General features: G+C 40.4%; 1 protein-coding gene across 9 annotated transcripts in view; it reads left to right on the plus strand.

Moving 5' to 3' along the window:
- Positions 1-13,596, plus strand: part of NR2C1 (nuclear receptor subfamily 2 group C member 1) — a 62,274-nt gene that overhangs the window by 19,125 nt on the left and 29,553 nt on the right. For 6 of the 9 annotated variants that reach the window (XR_014226325.1, XM_082279705.1, XM_082279701.1 and 3 more), the window contains 2 exons: positions 5,919-6,026; positions 10,832-11,062. Coding sequence is in view for 8 of the 9 variants with exons in the window: in XM_082279701.1 (XP_082135827.1) it covers positions 5,919-6,026; positions 10,832-11,062 (339 nt within the window). In the remaining variant the exon portion in view is untranslated. The remainder of the gene's footprint in view (positions 1-5,918; positions 6,027-10,831; positions 11,063-13,596) is intronic. The other 3 variants (XM_082279708.1, XM_082279706.1, XM_082279707.1) reach the window with 1 other exon arrangement.

Consider the following 13,596-nt stretch of genomic DNA (forward strand, 5'->3'; position numbering starts at 1 on the left):
CCACGAGTCTCACCAGGCACCTTCTGCCAGAGGCTCCAGGACAGACCATTGTTCCCGGCTGCAGAGTAGAGCACGTTCTTCACCTCTGGTCCTGTTCTGACTGGGCCAAGGGCTACCGCATGAGCGATTTCCTGCTTGATCTGGGCGAAGGCTTGCTGCTGTTCAGGGCCCCAGTGGAAATCATTCTTCTTGCGGGTAACCAGGTAGAGAGGACTCACGATCTGGCTGTACTCGGGAATGTGCATCCTCCAGAAACCTATGGCACCTAGGAAAGCTTGTGTTTCCTTCTTGTTGGTCGGTGGAGACATCGCAGTGATCTTATTGATGACCTCAGTGGGAATCTGACGCCGTCCATCTTGCCACTTTACTCCCAGGAACTGGATCTCTTGAGCAGGTCCCTTGACTTTGCTCCTTTTGATGGCAAAGCCAGCTTCCAGGAGAATCTGGATGATTTTCTCTCCTTTCTCAAACACTTCCTTTGCTGTGTTTCCCCACACAATGATGTCATCGATGTACTGCAGATGTTCTGGAGCCTCACCCTTTTCCAATGCAGTCTGGATCAGTCCGTGGCAAATGGTGGGACTGTGCTTCCACCCCTGGGGCAGTCGATTCCAGGTGTATTGCACACCCTTCCAGGTAAAAGCAAACTGGGGCCTGCATTCTGCTGCCAAAGGAATGGAGAAGAAGGCATTGGCAATGTCAATAGTAGAGTACCACTTCGCTGCTTTGGACTCCAGCTCGTACTGAAGTTCCAACATGTCCGGCACAGCGGCGCTCAATGGTGGCGTGACCTCATTCAGGCCACGGTAGTCCACCGTCAGCCTCCATTCTCCACTGGACTTACGCACTGGCCATATAGGGCTGTTGAAAGGTGAATGGGCCTTGCTGACCACCCCTTGGCTCTCCAGTTTGCGAATCATCTCATGGATGGGAACCACAGAGTCTCTGTCGGTGCGATATTGCCGACGGTGCACTGTTGCTGTGGCGATTGGCACCTGTTGTTCTTCAACTCTCAGCAGTCCCACAGCAGAGGGGTCATCTGAGAGGCCAGGCAATGTACTCAGTTGTCTGATATCTTCTGTCTCCACAGCAGCTATCCCAAAAGCCCAACGATGTCCTTTTGGGTCCTTGAAATACCCATTTCTGAGATAGTCTATGCCGAGAATGCACGGGGCCTCCGGGCCCGTCACGATGGGGTGTTTCTGCCACTCGTTCCCAGTTAAACTCACTTCAGCTTCCAGTACAGTCAGCTGCTGGGATCCTCCTGTCACTCCAGAAATAGAAATGGGTTCTGCTCCCACATACCTTGATGGCATCAGAGTACATTGAGCACCAGTGTCAACCAAAGCCGTGTATTTTTGTGGGTCAGATGTGCCAGGCCATCGGACCCACACAGTCCAAAAGACCCGATTCTCCCTTTCCTCTACCTGGCCAGAGGCAGGGCCCCTCTATTCCTGGTCATGTTGCATGTTGCTCCCTTCCGGTGAATACGTTCCTGAGGTCCCTTCAAGAGGATCGGTCATATTATCATTCCGGTACCGTCTGGAGTTCTGTGTGCGAGAGACCGGAGCAATATTGACTCTAGATGCGCTTCTTGTGGTAGTTGTCCCTCTTTTTAGTTCACGTACCCGAGCTGCTAAGGAGGAGGTGGGTTTTCCATGCCACTTACTCATGTCTTCTCCATGTTCCTGAAGGAAAAACCAGAGGTTACCTCGTGGGGTGTATCCTCTCTCCCTGGTTGGGGGACGCCGGCTCCTAATGGCAGAGACTCTTGTTGGTTCTGGCGAGATCGGGTAAATCTCTTCCTTAAGTTCCTTTTTCAGTTTCTGATGGCCTTCTTCGATCAAGCTCCGGACTTGCTCAGCCAGCCTTGTTTCCACAGATGAGACATGAGTGCGAAATGGGGCTGTGACGGTGTCCTCGTAAATCCTCAGTTTGTTCACCAAGACACCCACCCTGTCCTCGCCTTCCCTCCATTGCAGTGTTGCCAGGTAACGGGAGTATATCTCTGGTCCAAGGCGTGCGAACCTCAACCACATCTGGGATGTGCACTGGACACCATCTGGGCTCTTCGGAAATCTCTCATCTTCTGAGAAAATTATCTCCAGCACAGCCAATTCCCTCAGGCACCGGATACCTTGTTCCATTGTGCTCCATTTCCCTTGGTGCACCTGGAGGTCTTCTTTACAAAGGTACCTGTCCCTTACACTTGTAAGCAGTCGCCGCCAGAGGCTGAGAGTTTCTTGGGTTCTCCCGATCCCCTGGTCAATGACCACATCCCGGGACAGAGATCCCAGCTGCCTGGCCTCACTTCCGTCCAGAATGGTGTCATTGGCTGCAGCGTCCCAGATGCGGAGCAGCCAGGTCAGGATAGGCTCGTTTGTCTGGCGGGTGAATTCCCTCCGCAGGTCTCGCAGCTCACCCAGGGATAGCGACCGAGTGATGATCTCTGGCTCTGCCTCTTCTGCTGGGTGCGAAGGTCCTGCTGCATCCTCGTCAGTCACTATGCGGACTGATTTGCTTTTTGATTTCTTCTTCTGAACGGGGGCAACTGCAATCGGTTTAGGCTGTTCTGGTTCAGTAACAGTTTGTGTGGAGATGCTGACAGCGCCTTTGGTTTTTTCCTCCTCTGCGTCAGTCTGCGTGGACATAGACGCTGCAGTCTTGCGTCTGGGTTCTTTCTCCTCTGCGTCAGTCTGCGTGGACATGGACGCTGTAGTCTTGTGTCTGGGTTCTTTCTCCTCTGCGTCAGTCTGCGTAGACATGGATGCTGCAGTCTTGCGTCTGGGTTCTTTCTCCTCTGCGTCAGTCTGCGTAGGGATGGATGCTGTCACTATGCTTTTGGTTCCTTTCTTCTTTGCGACAATCTGTGTAGACATTGTGCTTGTTGCTCGGCTCTTTTTTTTCCTCTCGTCCTGGGGATGCTGTGCCATAGCTCTGATCCTAAGCATGGTGTACACAGTGCAGGTCATAGAGAAAAAAGAGAAGAGAACTGACAAGAAGATTATGCCATCCTTAACATCCACAGGGAACTCAATATTTTCAAAAACTGCTGTGTCCGGTCTGAAAGGCTGGAAAAAAGCATTCTTTAATCCTCCCCCCAGGGGCTGGGTATGATTGTTGAAGCCCCAGATGTAGCAGCCTAAAGTAGGACAAGCAGATAAAGTTGAGTATATATTCCGAATTATGTTCATTGTCTCGGAGGTTATCATGCAGTAGGCATAATAGACTAATAAAGCAAATTTTATACCATACCCTGGTCTACACAGGAGCATTGCAATCGGCAGATAGCTCCCCATGTGCGGAAAAATATAGAGAGCCAGGTACAAGACCCATGTAAGAATGTTGAACATCATAGTGAGTAGGTGGCTTCTACAATACGAAATTGTAATTCTGACTTTTCTCAGCAGCCAGCCCCACGTTGGGCGCCAAATTATGTACTAGTTTGAAAACAAACTAGTGGGAGACACCAAGTCAGAATAACAATTTAATAGGGAAATAAAAGGAGGGGGAAAGAAAAACAAAAAAAAAACCCAATAGAAGCGGATAACACTGGGTTAAACTGACAGAGTTAAGATACAACCTGGCACCCTGTTAGTCAGGGTGGTGGTCTGGTAGAATGGTGGCTGCAGTCCTCCCGAAGTGGCAATCCTGTAGGAAAAGGAAGGGTCTGCTCCTCCTCAGAAGGTCCAATGGTGACTGTGTAGCTCCTGTCCTCTGGAAATCCAGTGGAAAGGTCTCCTCTCTGGTTTTCAACCTCAGCTTATATCCACGCTGGGATGCTTGGTTCCTCCCTCTGGGTGGAGCATCTCACAATGGGGTAATGAGTCATAAGGCCAGGTGTTGATTGGGCTCATTAACAGATGATAGTCCAGAGGGAGTTATCTATGAGTCAGGCGGCAGGACAATGATGGGCCATCAACAGCAAGATAGTCTGGGGGGAGGAGGCAAGGAAACACTGCCCCACCTGATTTCAACGGCTGATGGGGATGGTAATAGAATACACTGCAACCCAGGACATTAACAAATTTTGCAATTACTCTTACTTGCAATAAGAAACTTGTATTCTGCATAGAAGCAAAAATGTCAAGCTGATATTTTGTGGGGTTAAAGAGCAGTTTTACCTTACACAACGTGGATCATGACATTTTAAGGGAGCAAATGTAAAGCAATTCTGTAATACATAGCTTATTTTGTAAAGCAAAGATAAATGCACATAGAACTCTAATCACTTCTGAATCACCACGTGTACCTGTCATTTTGAAAGGCTGATGCAGAATTTTAGTGCTTGAAAGTACCTCTCTTGAACTGAAAACGCTGCTGTGTAATGAGCAGTTTTTTGTTCTTTACTTAAGCAAAGAAGTGGATGAATTGTTTAAAAGTACTTGTACTCAGAAAAATCGGGTATTTTTAGAAAGCAGTGTCCAGAAATGGCTTGGGCAGTAGTTTGACAAGCATTTCTTTTGGTGGTGCTGGCAGCTTAAGCAATCTCCCCAGCAGCTTAACCTCTCTCATTTGCTCTGATGCATCTGCTTCTGAGCATTGTGGAGATCTGGACTGAGGGTTTGATCTGTGCTAATAATAGCCTTTGTTTGTCTGTTTGCTGGGCTGCTTTTCAACCTGCATCAGTGTCCTATTCCTGACCATGGAATGACTAATCAGACAGTTTTACCTACCAAACTGAGGGGAGAGGAGCAAGTAGATTATGAGACTGCTACCAAAAGTAACACCTTTTTGGGCAAAATTTCAAAATCAACGTAGGCTGATAGGTGCTTGTATTTCTGCTGTAAGACGAAGTCTTACCCACCGCCTTGTCCCCCTCTCATACTGACTACAGCTGCATGTTCTGGCCTGCTTTTGTCTGCTGGTACTAGCATTTAGATGATGGTATGGTTGCAAAATCAGGAAGCTAGTCCAGGAGGACCAAAAAACCCTCACAACCTGTTACGAAACAGTAACTTTACTGCAATATACATATATATTCTCTGTATTAATTGGGAGGGGCAGAGGGGGAATCAGGTGCAGAGGAGTATTTGTATAATGGTGTAAATACTGGGAATTATTATTAATACGGATTTGCAGGATGTTGCAGGCAGTTTGTGAACTGCAAAAATGTTCTGGAGTTACCTGGGAATTTAAGACAAAAATTTCAATTTGAAGGCGTCTGTAAACTCTGTTAAGACAAATTCTCTTTGTGCTGCAAAAAATCTGACCTTTCTGATCAAGCTGCTACAAATGGCAGTTCTCCTTAATTTTTATTGACAGGTAATGTAGTGAATAATACCTTCCCCCATATGCTGTTGCCTGTAGGATGTGAAGAATTTTAAAAATATTGATAATTCTTAAAACACTTCCATGAATTGTATCTAAGAGCATTCACACAGAGATTTTAATATGATACGCTGCTTGCCAACTTCATGCAATTTATTAGTTTTCTCTACCTTTGTTAATAGTTCCTCAGTATAGAATTCTTTAAAAGAAAAACAGAATTGAAACTGCCAATTGCTGTGTTTCCATACAAGAAAACCTTCTGTCATTTCAAGCAAGCCATTAAAGTACATTTAGTGCAAACATAGCACAGCTGTGATGATAGATATTGTGTCTCATGAACATCAACAGTGGTAAATATTCAGTTGGATTGACATACATGGACTTGTCGACAATTAATCACTTTACTTAAAGTGTGTGTAAATTTTACATTGGAAGGTATTTCAGAATGGGTTTAAAGGCAAATTTTCTAATTAGAAAAATTAAGGTGTTGAATTAGATTACAAGCATTTGCATTCTTTATAGAATAAGAGTGTCAGACTTTCCATGGCCTTGTTCAGAGAAACCATAAGGTTTAATCCATTAAGGTAGTGGATCCATTAAAATAGTATATCCATTGTCAGTCCATTACATTTGTTTCTTCTTTCTAGGTTACACATTCCCAGGAAGCTGTTACACAAACACTAATGGATGGGACACCACAACGAATACAGATCGTCCCTGCAGATTCAGGCCTCTCTTTATCACAGCGTATACAGGTATGCTTCACCTGATGCATTTTAGAAGCAGAGATGAGCTATTTGCTTCTGCCAGTTTTCACATGCAATTCTTTTTTGTTCGCATCATGTTACTTGCTTTCATGTAAATATTCAGCCTTGGATGGCAGAGACCCTTTCTATATGAACAAGAATAAAACATCATTCCAATCTTCCCTTTCTTTTTTCCTTTTTTTTTTTTCCTCATAAGAATTTTCACATTACAAAAATATTAAATCACTGAACAGAAAAAAACTTTTGGCAATACTGTAATGAAATGATTCCTTGAAAGCTGGATATTTTATAGATCTGGTAGTTCAGCTAAGTTGGAGGATTTCTACATTTTGGAGCAGAAGCAGGGAGTGAAATACTGCATTGTAACTTTGAAGTCATGAAAAAGTGCAGGGAAACTTAATGTCTGAGAAGGATACTGGTTTTTGATTGTCCCAACCCATGTTGTATGTCTTGGTATTATAATCCATAGCCTTCCCAGGTAATAATCTCCAGTTGAAGTGAGGATATGAAGTTCTTGGCAATGTAGGTACTTAAATCAACATAGAAATGTGTATATGGAGACTAGGAAGAACTGGGGAATGAAATTTCATATTTTATGCCTTAAAAGTCACTGCAAGTCCTTGGAAACGTTTTATTTTTAATTTTCATCTTAGAGAAAAATATCAACTGCAGAAAAAATGTAAAAAATACTCCCAGATATATGTTGTTCATATAAAACCACACATTTAAGTGAGCCAGCTACTAGTATAATCTTGGCTGCTCTTTCCTTTTACTGGCTTCGCTCTAAAACATTGTCCTCTGTTTTTTTCCTGTTTTGGTTCATTGTGTTGAAGCTTTCAACCTTCCAAGGCTCTTCACAACTGTCCCACATACATGATGGGGTTTTTAAAGATTTATTACCACCCACCTGTGCTCTAGTTGTGGTGGCTGTCTTACCTATCCAGGAGGTCTTCATTCTTTCAGCTACCTCCACTCTGTTTCTATACTTCGCGTACAGCTGTACCTTTTATTAACTAATTTGTGTTCATCAATTAACCGTCATCTCTTTACCTTTGATTTTCATCATCAACACCTGTGTGCTATAATATCCCTTCAGTGTGAAGCCATTAGATACAATTTCAGTATCAGAATGTGAGACACGGACATACAAGCCCATGAGCCTTTACTGTTGAACAGTACTGTTGGTTCACATCCAGTGGCAGACTTCTAACCTTTCTGTGACAACTTTTTTGTGGGGGAAGACCTGCTTTTGGTTAGGCACTGTAGCTACTGCAAATATAATGAATGTAGAATAGTTGTATTTCTGAGGACAGGGACTTTTATGTAGTTTTTCACATCTTCTGTAGCTGGAAGATCACTTGTTTCTAACCCAGCTACTTTGTCCCTTGTCTTTTTGCATCATGCTCATTAATTCTGTCTTCAAAATTGATGGTAACACTTCAGTTGTTGTCTCTTGATATGTGTGGAACAACACTTAGTCAAGTGGCATCCTTCCTACAAGAGACATCTACAAACATATCACCAGTATCAAACAGTAGTAAAAACTTTGCTCAGAGAAGAATTTATGTGAAGAGCAAAGTAGTTTGTAGGAATAAGTGTAACTCAGTGAAATGTCCACCATAACTGTTAGATTGAATAATTTTAAGTGTATATTTCCAATAAGTGTTTTTTCCTTTATTATTATTAAATGCACTTAATTATCTGGAATCTTGAAATAAAAAATCCTCAGTAAAAGGTTCTTTAAAACATGTTTCATTAGTCAATCTTCTTAGGGAATGCTAGCATTACTTCTGAGAGAAAAGTTGAATGCCACATTTTTTCAACAGACATTTTTGCACAAAACTGGCTGTTCTAAACAGGTGTATTAGTTGTCTGTGTTTAGACACTTTCTTTTTCCTAAAATAGGAACACACAGTTATTGAGGTGTTTAATTCATTGAAATGATGTTCAAATGGAAGTCAAAACTTGTTAACAGACCAGGCTTAAAAGCAATAAAGGAAAGTAATATCTTCCATTATCATCAGGGTGCTTAAATGAAGTACATGAGGGTAGTGTATATTTATGCAGTCAATCCTGAATTGATATATTCCTGTTTTATAACATTATCGTTTTAGCAATAGTGAGTTTCAGATTATTAAGAAAGATAGTGTGTTGTCACTGAGTCATGATGGATTCTCTTCAGAAGATAAGTGCTTTTTTTCTTCCCTCTGATTATTTTTTTCTCTTACCTTGGCATTTAGGTGTTGCAGGTTGTTGTACTATGGTGAACTGCTCCACTTTTCAGTGTCCCCATTGCAATGTAGGTGGAGTTTTTGCAGGTGTATGGCCATAAGAGGTCAGCTGCAGACAGAATGTGCTTAGTTGTTTAAACTGCTTTCTCTTATGCCTCTGTCAAATGCTTGTCAGCTGCAGAAGCCACTTGTGCAGGTTGAACAGCTTGGTATGGATGTTAACGTAACACTGTATCATGTAGTGAAAACTACCTGGGCATCCTCCTAGAATTGCAGGAACCCATTTGAAGAGTTGGGACTCTATTGTTAAATAGAAGGTGAAGAGAATTGTGTAAAGTAGCAGTGATTCTTTTGCCTACTGTCCTGCCGTATTTATCTACAAGTACATATATTTTCTTAATTACACAGCTGGACTACCACAGGAAAAAAGATAACTTAGTATATATATTCCAAAATTTCAGCTGTAGTTCAAGTTTGTGTCTTCACTGATTGGGGCATGCTGGTTTTTGAGTTTACTTTGTATAAACCTAACTAGATGGAGTATATACCTTTTTTGGGGTACACACAGTTGCACTTTTAAGATTTGATAGGGTGACAAATTTTAGATAAGAGTGTCTTTCAAAGAGCAGGTCTGGAAATTCAAAAAACAGCAGCGTTCTGTTTGGCTTTTGTACATCTATGCACCCTGTTGAGGATAATATACATTGGATTTCTCCTAATCTAAATAAAATAGATGTGTTTGGAAAGAAGGGGAATGGAATATCAGCTACTTTGAAAACAGTAAAAATTACACAGGAGAAATAAAGATTGTAAATGAAGGAAAATGGAACAAGGAAAAGGAAATTAAGGAAGGAAGGAAATGAAAACGGCAAGGAAGTTTGCCTTCTAAAGAATACAGAACCAACATAAAGGAATTTAAAGAAGAAATAAGGGATTGCTATAGCCATTTGTGGTCCCAGACGTGTGGATATATGAAAAAACTGAACAGAAAATTTATTGTGTTGATAATTATTGTCATGTTTTTGCATTGTCTTCTCACCCTACACCCCAAATCCCATATTTTTTGTTCTTTAGCATTTAGAATTTTATCATTTTACTGGCACTTTTCTCTTAGAGAAGCTTTTAATCATATTTTGCAGAGAAAAAGAATTGAAATTTGATCCATTAAAATGTTAAGAGCACAAAGTCACCTGAAGGAAACACAATCATTTTGTGTATTTTGAAACTCATTATTTCTGAATATTTGAAAGTGGCAATATTGCATTATAACTGCTGAAATTGGATACTCATCACTGCTTATCTTTTTAAAATGTAAACTATACACAGGTATTGAGCATTTAGAGAAAATAATAAGCCTGTTGTGAAGGTGCAATAGCAAAGCTGAAAAAAAACTCCTGTGAGATTATGCCTCATTCTGTTTCTTTGTGCCATGGTTCTCCACCTAGGAAATGTAATTAATATTGACACCCCAGTTACTGTGGGACTAGTTATGGTAAGTGTTAGACAATGAACTAAATGTCATCTGTAATAAAAATAAAATTCATATCCGTAATAGGAATGTTGGGTATGTGTAGGTAAACATAAATGTTTGGCTATAGTTTAAAAAACAAGTTAATAGGAGCTATTTTATTGAGCTCTAATTCAAAATAGCTTGCAGGAAACAGTCTTTGTAGGATAATTTTCCTTAGTCTCCAGAATAAATCAGGGAGTTTTTTACATTGGCATTTTGATGGAGAAATTAAGTGACTAAAAGTGAGATTTATAATAGAATATATATATAGAATGTTGATTATTTTCTCCAAGAATTATAATCTTATGGAAAAGTTGGCAGAAAGTGGCGGATTATTTAATAAAATTCTGCTGTGTTTGTGCTTGAATATAGGGATAAAATGGAAAAAAACAGCCTGTAGATCTGTTCTTGATTACAGAACGAAAATCAGTTTTTCCTTAAAAGAAGAAAAGAAAAAAAGACAGGGAAAGAGATTCTGTTTCACTTATTTTATTTAGAAATGTATATGTAGAAAAAGGTCCGCACAAAATGAAATCTAAAATGTATATACAGGTGCAACAATATGATTGCTCTTCCTGCTGTTTGATGCTTACTTCTTTCACTTGGACATCTCTATTTGTGGTTTTAAGAAGTTTTTTACTAAGTAACCAAACTTTGGAGGTGCTGTGAGCACTTCATGTAGAATGTGGTGAATTCAAGATTTAAGATTTCTCATAACCTGATGGGTCTTGGGGCTCAGCTACAGGCATGCCTTGAGTTCTGGATGTTAGAATTGTCAAGAGTGTCAGTACTGTTGTAAAAGCATGCGCCAGTTGTAAAAATTGAGTACGAACTCAGGTTTTCACTTCAAACACCCTTGGTTGAAATGTGTTTCAAATACAGTGAAAATCCAAGTTTTCGCCTGAGTTTAATTCGCTCTTGTGTGACAGAGGGGAAGATGATCCTGCTTCTCAAATGTGAAAGGCAAAATTCCCATTTTCTTCAAGTGCCCGGATTGGGTCCAAAAAGTTAACTTAAATTACCGTAACAATTTGAGATAAATGTATTATTAGATTGTCACAGATCAGCAGACGGGCCAGAAGATTCAGATTGTTACAGCACTTGATCAGAGCTCAGCAGGCAAGCAGTTCATCTTAACAAATCATGATGGCTCTACCCCAAGCAAGGTGATCCTTGCCAGACAAGATTCCACTCCAGGAAAAGTTATCCTGGCAACTCCAGATGCTGCAGGTGTCAACCAACTGTTTTTTGCATCCCCTGATATATCTGCACAACACATCCAGGTAGATAATCCACTTTATTTTGTAATTTTCATTCAAATGGGATAAGAAAAGATGTTTTATTTCCAAATAAGTCTGTCTGGGTTCTCCTTTTTGATTTTTTTTAAAGTATAATTTTCCTTGCACTACGACTCATTGTGGATACTTGGAAATTATTAAAAAACTTTTTTTAGTAGATTTGTTGCTTTTAAAATTTATATGCTGGCTCATGATGTTAGAAAGAATAGAGTTATTTTTATTGTCATTTCCAGATTCTGCCATGCCAACAGTCCTTTATTTCTGCTTGTTGACTCTCCATCTGTTTTCATGTATTGTTAAAAAACGTGCACTTTTCTCCATTATCCTTATCGCTTAACATTTCCTTTTGCTTGTTTTCCTTTTTGTACACTGTTGCAACTGTTCAGCTGTGTGAATTGTAGTCTACAGTAGTGCTCAGACGATTTAGCAGGAAATACATTAGTCCGTGGGGAGGAGAAAATAACACTAATGATTTTGGGTTTACTAATGTGATACTGTAACTAGCCAGGGTTGTAACTCCCTAAGCTGGTCCCCAGTGCAGCTTACTCTCATGCACGTTATATGTGCCACTTCCATAGTTGCCACCCTCCAACTTCCAATCCTCAGCCTGGCAGGGATGGGATGGCACCGATGTGAATTATGTCAAAAACATGCAAGAAGAGTTGGGAGATGTGACCTTCTTCAGCATGAAGTAGGAGGTTACTGCACTCCAGCTAAGGTACCGTTACTGCATATAGTTCACCCACGCACATTTATGCTGCTGTTAAAATACATCAGTGGTAGGCCAGACAACATTCAGGTAGCTACAGTCCATTTAGTTCCTTACAAAACACTTAAACATTATGACCATAAGCAGCTGCTTAAGGAAAAATATTAAAAACTGGCCAAGTAAATAATGATCTCTCTGAGCATATCCTTTTACTTCCATTAGCTGGTGATACAGAGCAACCTCCTGATTTGGAGACTGCAGTAAGACCATCATATTTGATAGCTGCTATTAAACAACCTTTTTTGTTATTTATATAGACCATATAAACTTTAGTCTATATAATATCCTATAGTATCGTATGGTGTGCAAAGAATACTTAAGTTGATTTGGCCATCTGCGAGAAGTGTTTAATTGGGTGTCTCTTGCACTATAAGATACTAGTAAGGATTTGTGTGGGGGTTTATAAATCACTACAATATCCTCTTTCAGGTAATCTCTTTTCAGCTGCAGACCCTGCAGACTGTTTAGTTTGTGCTCTTCTGTGAACCAGTCCACTCTGATTCACTACCCACATGTTGTGTAAGCTTGAAAGAATCTCTGTATTATATAATACTTTTGTTTCTGAAACTCACAGTTCTTTGCAAATGGACATCCTAGGTCCTTGCTCCAAAGAATTGGATTACTGTGAATAGGGGACCGGTAGCAAAAGCCAATCCTATTGAGAGGTATTGAAGCATGCTTAGTGTTATCATCCACTTTGTATTTTAGGTAAGCCTCAACAAAAATACAAACCAATGGGATATGAGTAATCCACATGAAAATTATTTTCAAAGACAACTTAAGAGATGAGAAGTGTGCCACACTGGTTTAGAAGGCAAAATTCAGGAAAAGAGGAAGTGTGTACAAAAATTTGAAAGCTGTAGTTCTGATTGTATCATTTGGGCAAAATAGGTCAGTTTGAGAGGCAGCAGAGTATTCTGTCACTCTAGTTAAATTGTTCTGTTGTCTGCTGATACATATCAGTAGAAATTTCCTTTGTCCATTTAAAAGTTCATGAAATAGAGAGTTCCATTCATTTGTTGTTCACCTGCATCCCCTTTGGGATCTTTGTATTTTCTCCCTCAAATGATCTTTCTGTCTGCAATTTCACCTGTTTTCTTCTTCTTCTGTAGCCTTCACTTGAAATGCCCATTTGTTTGTTCTGCCAAAAACCTCTCTGTTGTTGCATCTTATCTTTACATTGACTCATTTGGCAAGACCCTTTCTCCCATCCTCTATTTTAACTTCAGTGGCTCTTCTTCATATTAATAATTTTTATTCCTCATGTTCAAGGTCAGTTAATGAATTCTCTGAGTCTGGGATTTTTATCTCCTCATGGGCTGACTCTGTAGTCTTTCCATATGTGGAACTTCCCATTTCAGTGTAGCTTTAATTTATGGAAGGACTTAACATTTATTTATATGTATTTTATATAATATCATGAAAATACATAACATTAATACTGGAAATTTGGAAGGATCCAAAGGTTAATATTCTCTTAACTCATCGTCTTATTTTTCTTAAGAAGTTGGTATTTTTTTAAAGAAAACTTAAGAGATGAACCTTGGAGACAGTATTGTTTAAAAGGCTAACTAGAAGTATGCTTGTTAAACTTTCCTGCATATATCATCTGTACTGTGTTCCAAACTCTAAAAAGCACAATTCTTAATTTTCTCTGTAGAAGAGAGAGTACTTTCTGTTTCAGTTACTTCCCTTTTTATTAGAGGTCCTGTTCTGAGTAAGTGAAGCAAGAATGAGGAGCCTGGCTTCC

The sequence above is a fragment of the Coloeus monedula genome (genome assembly GCF_965178545.1).
Source record: "Coloeus monedula genome assembly, chromosome: 4".
Taxonomy (NCBI): domain Eukaryota; kingdom Metazoa; phylum Chordata; class Aves; order Passeriformes; family Corvidae; genus Coloeus; species Coloeus monedula.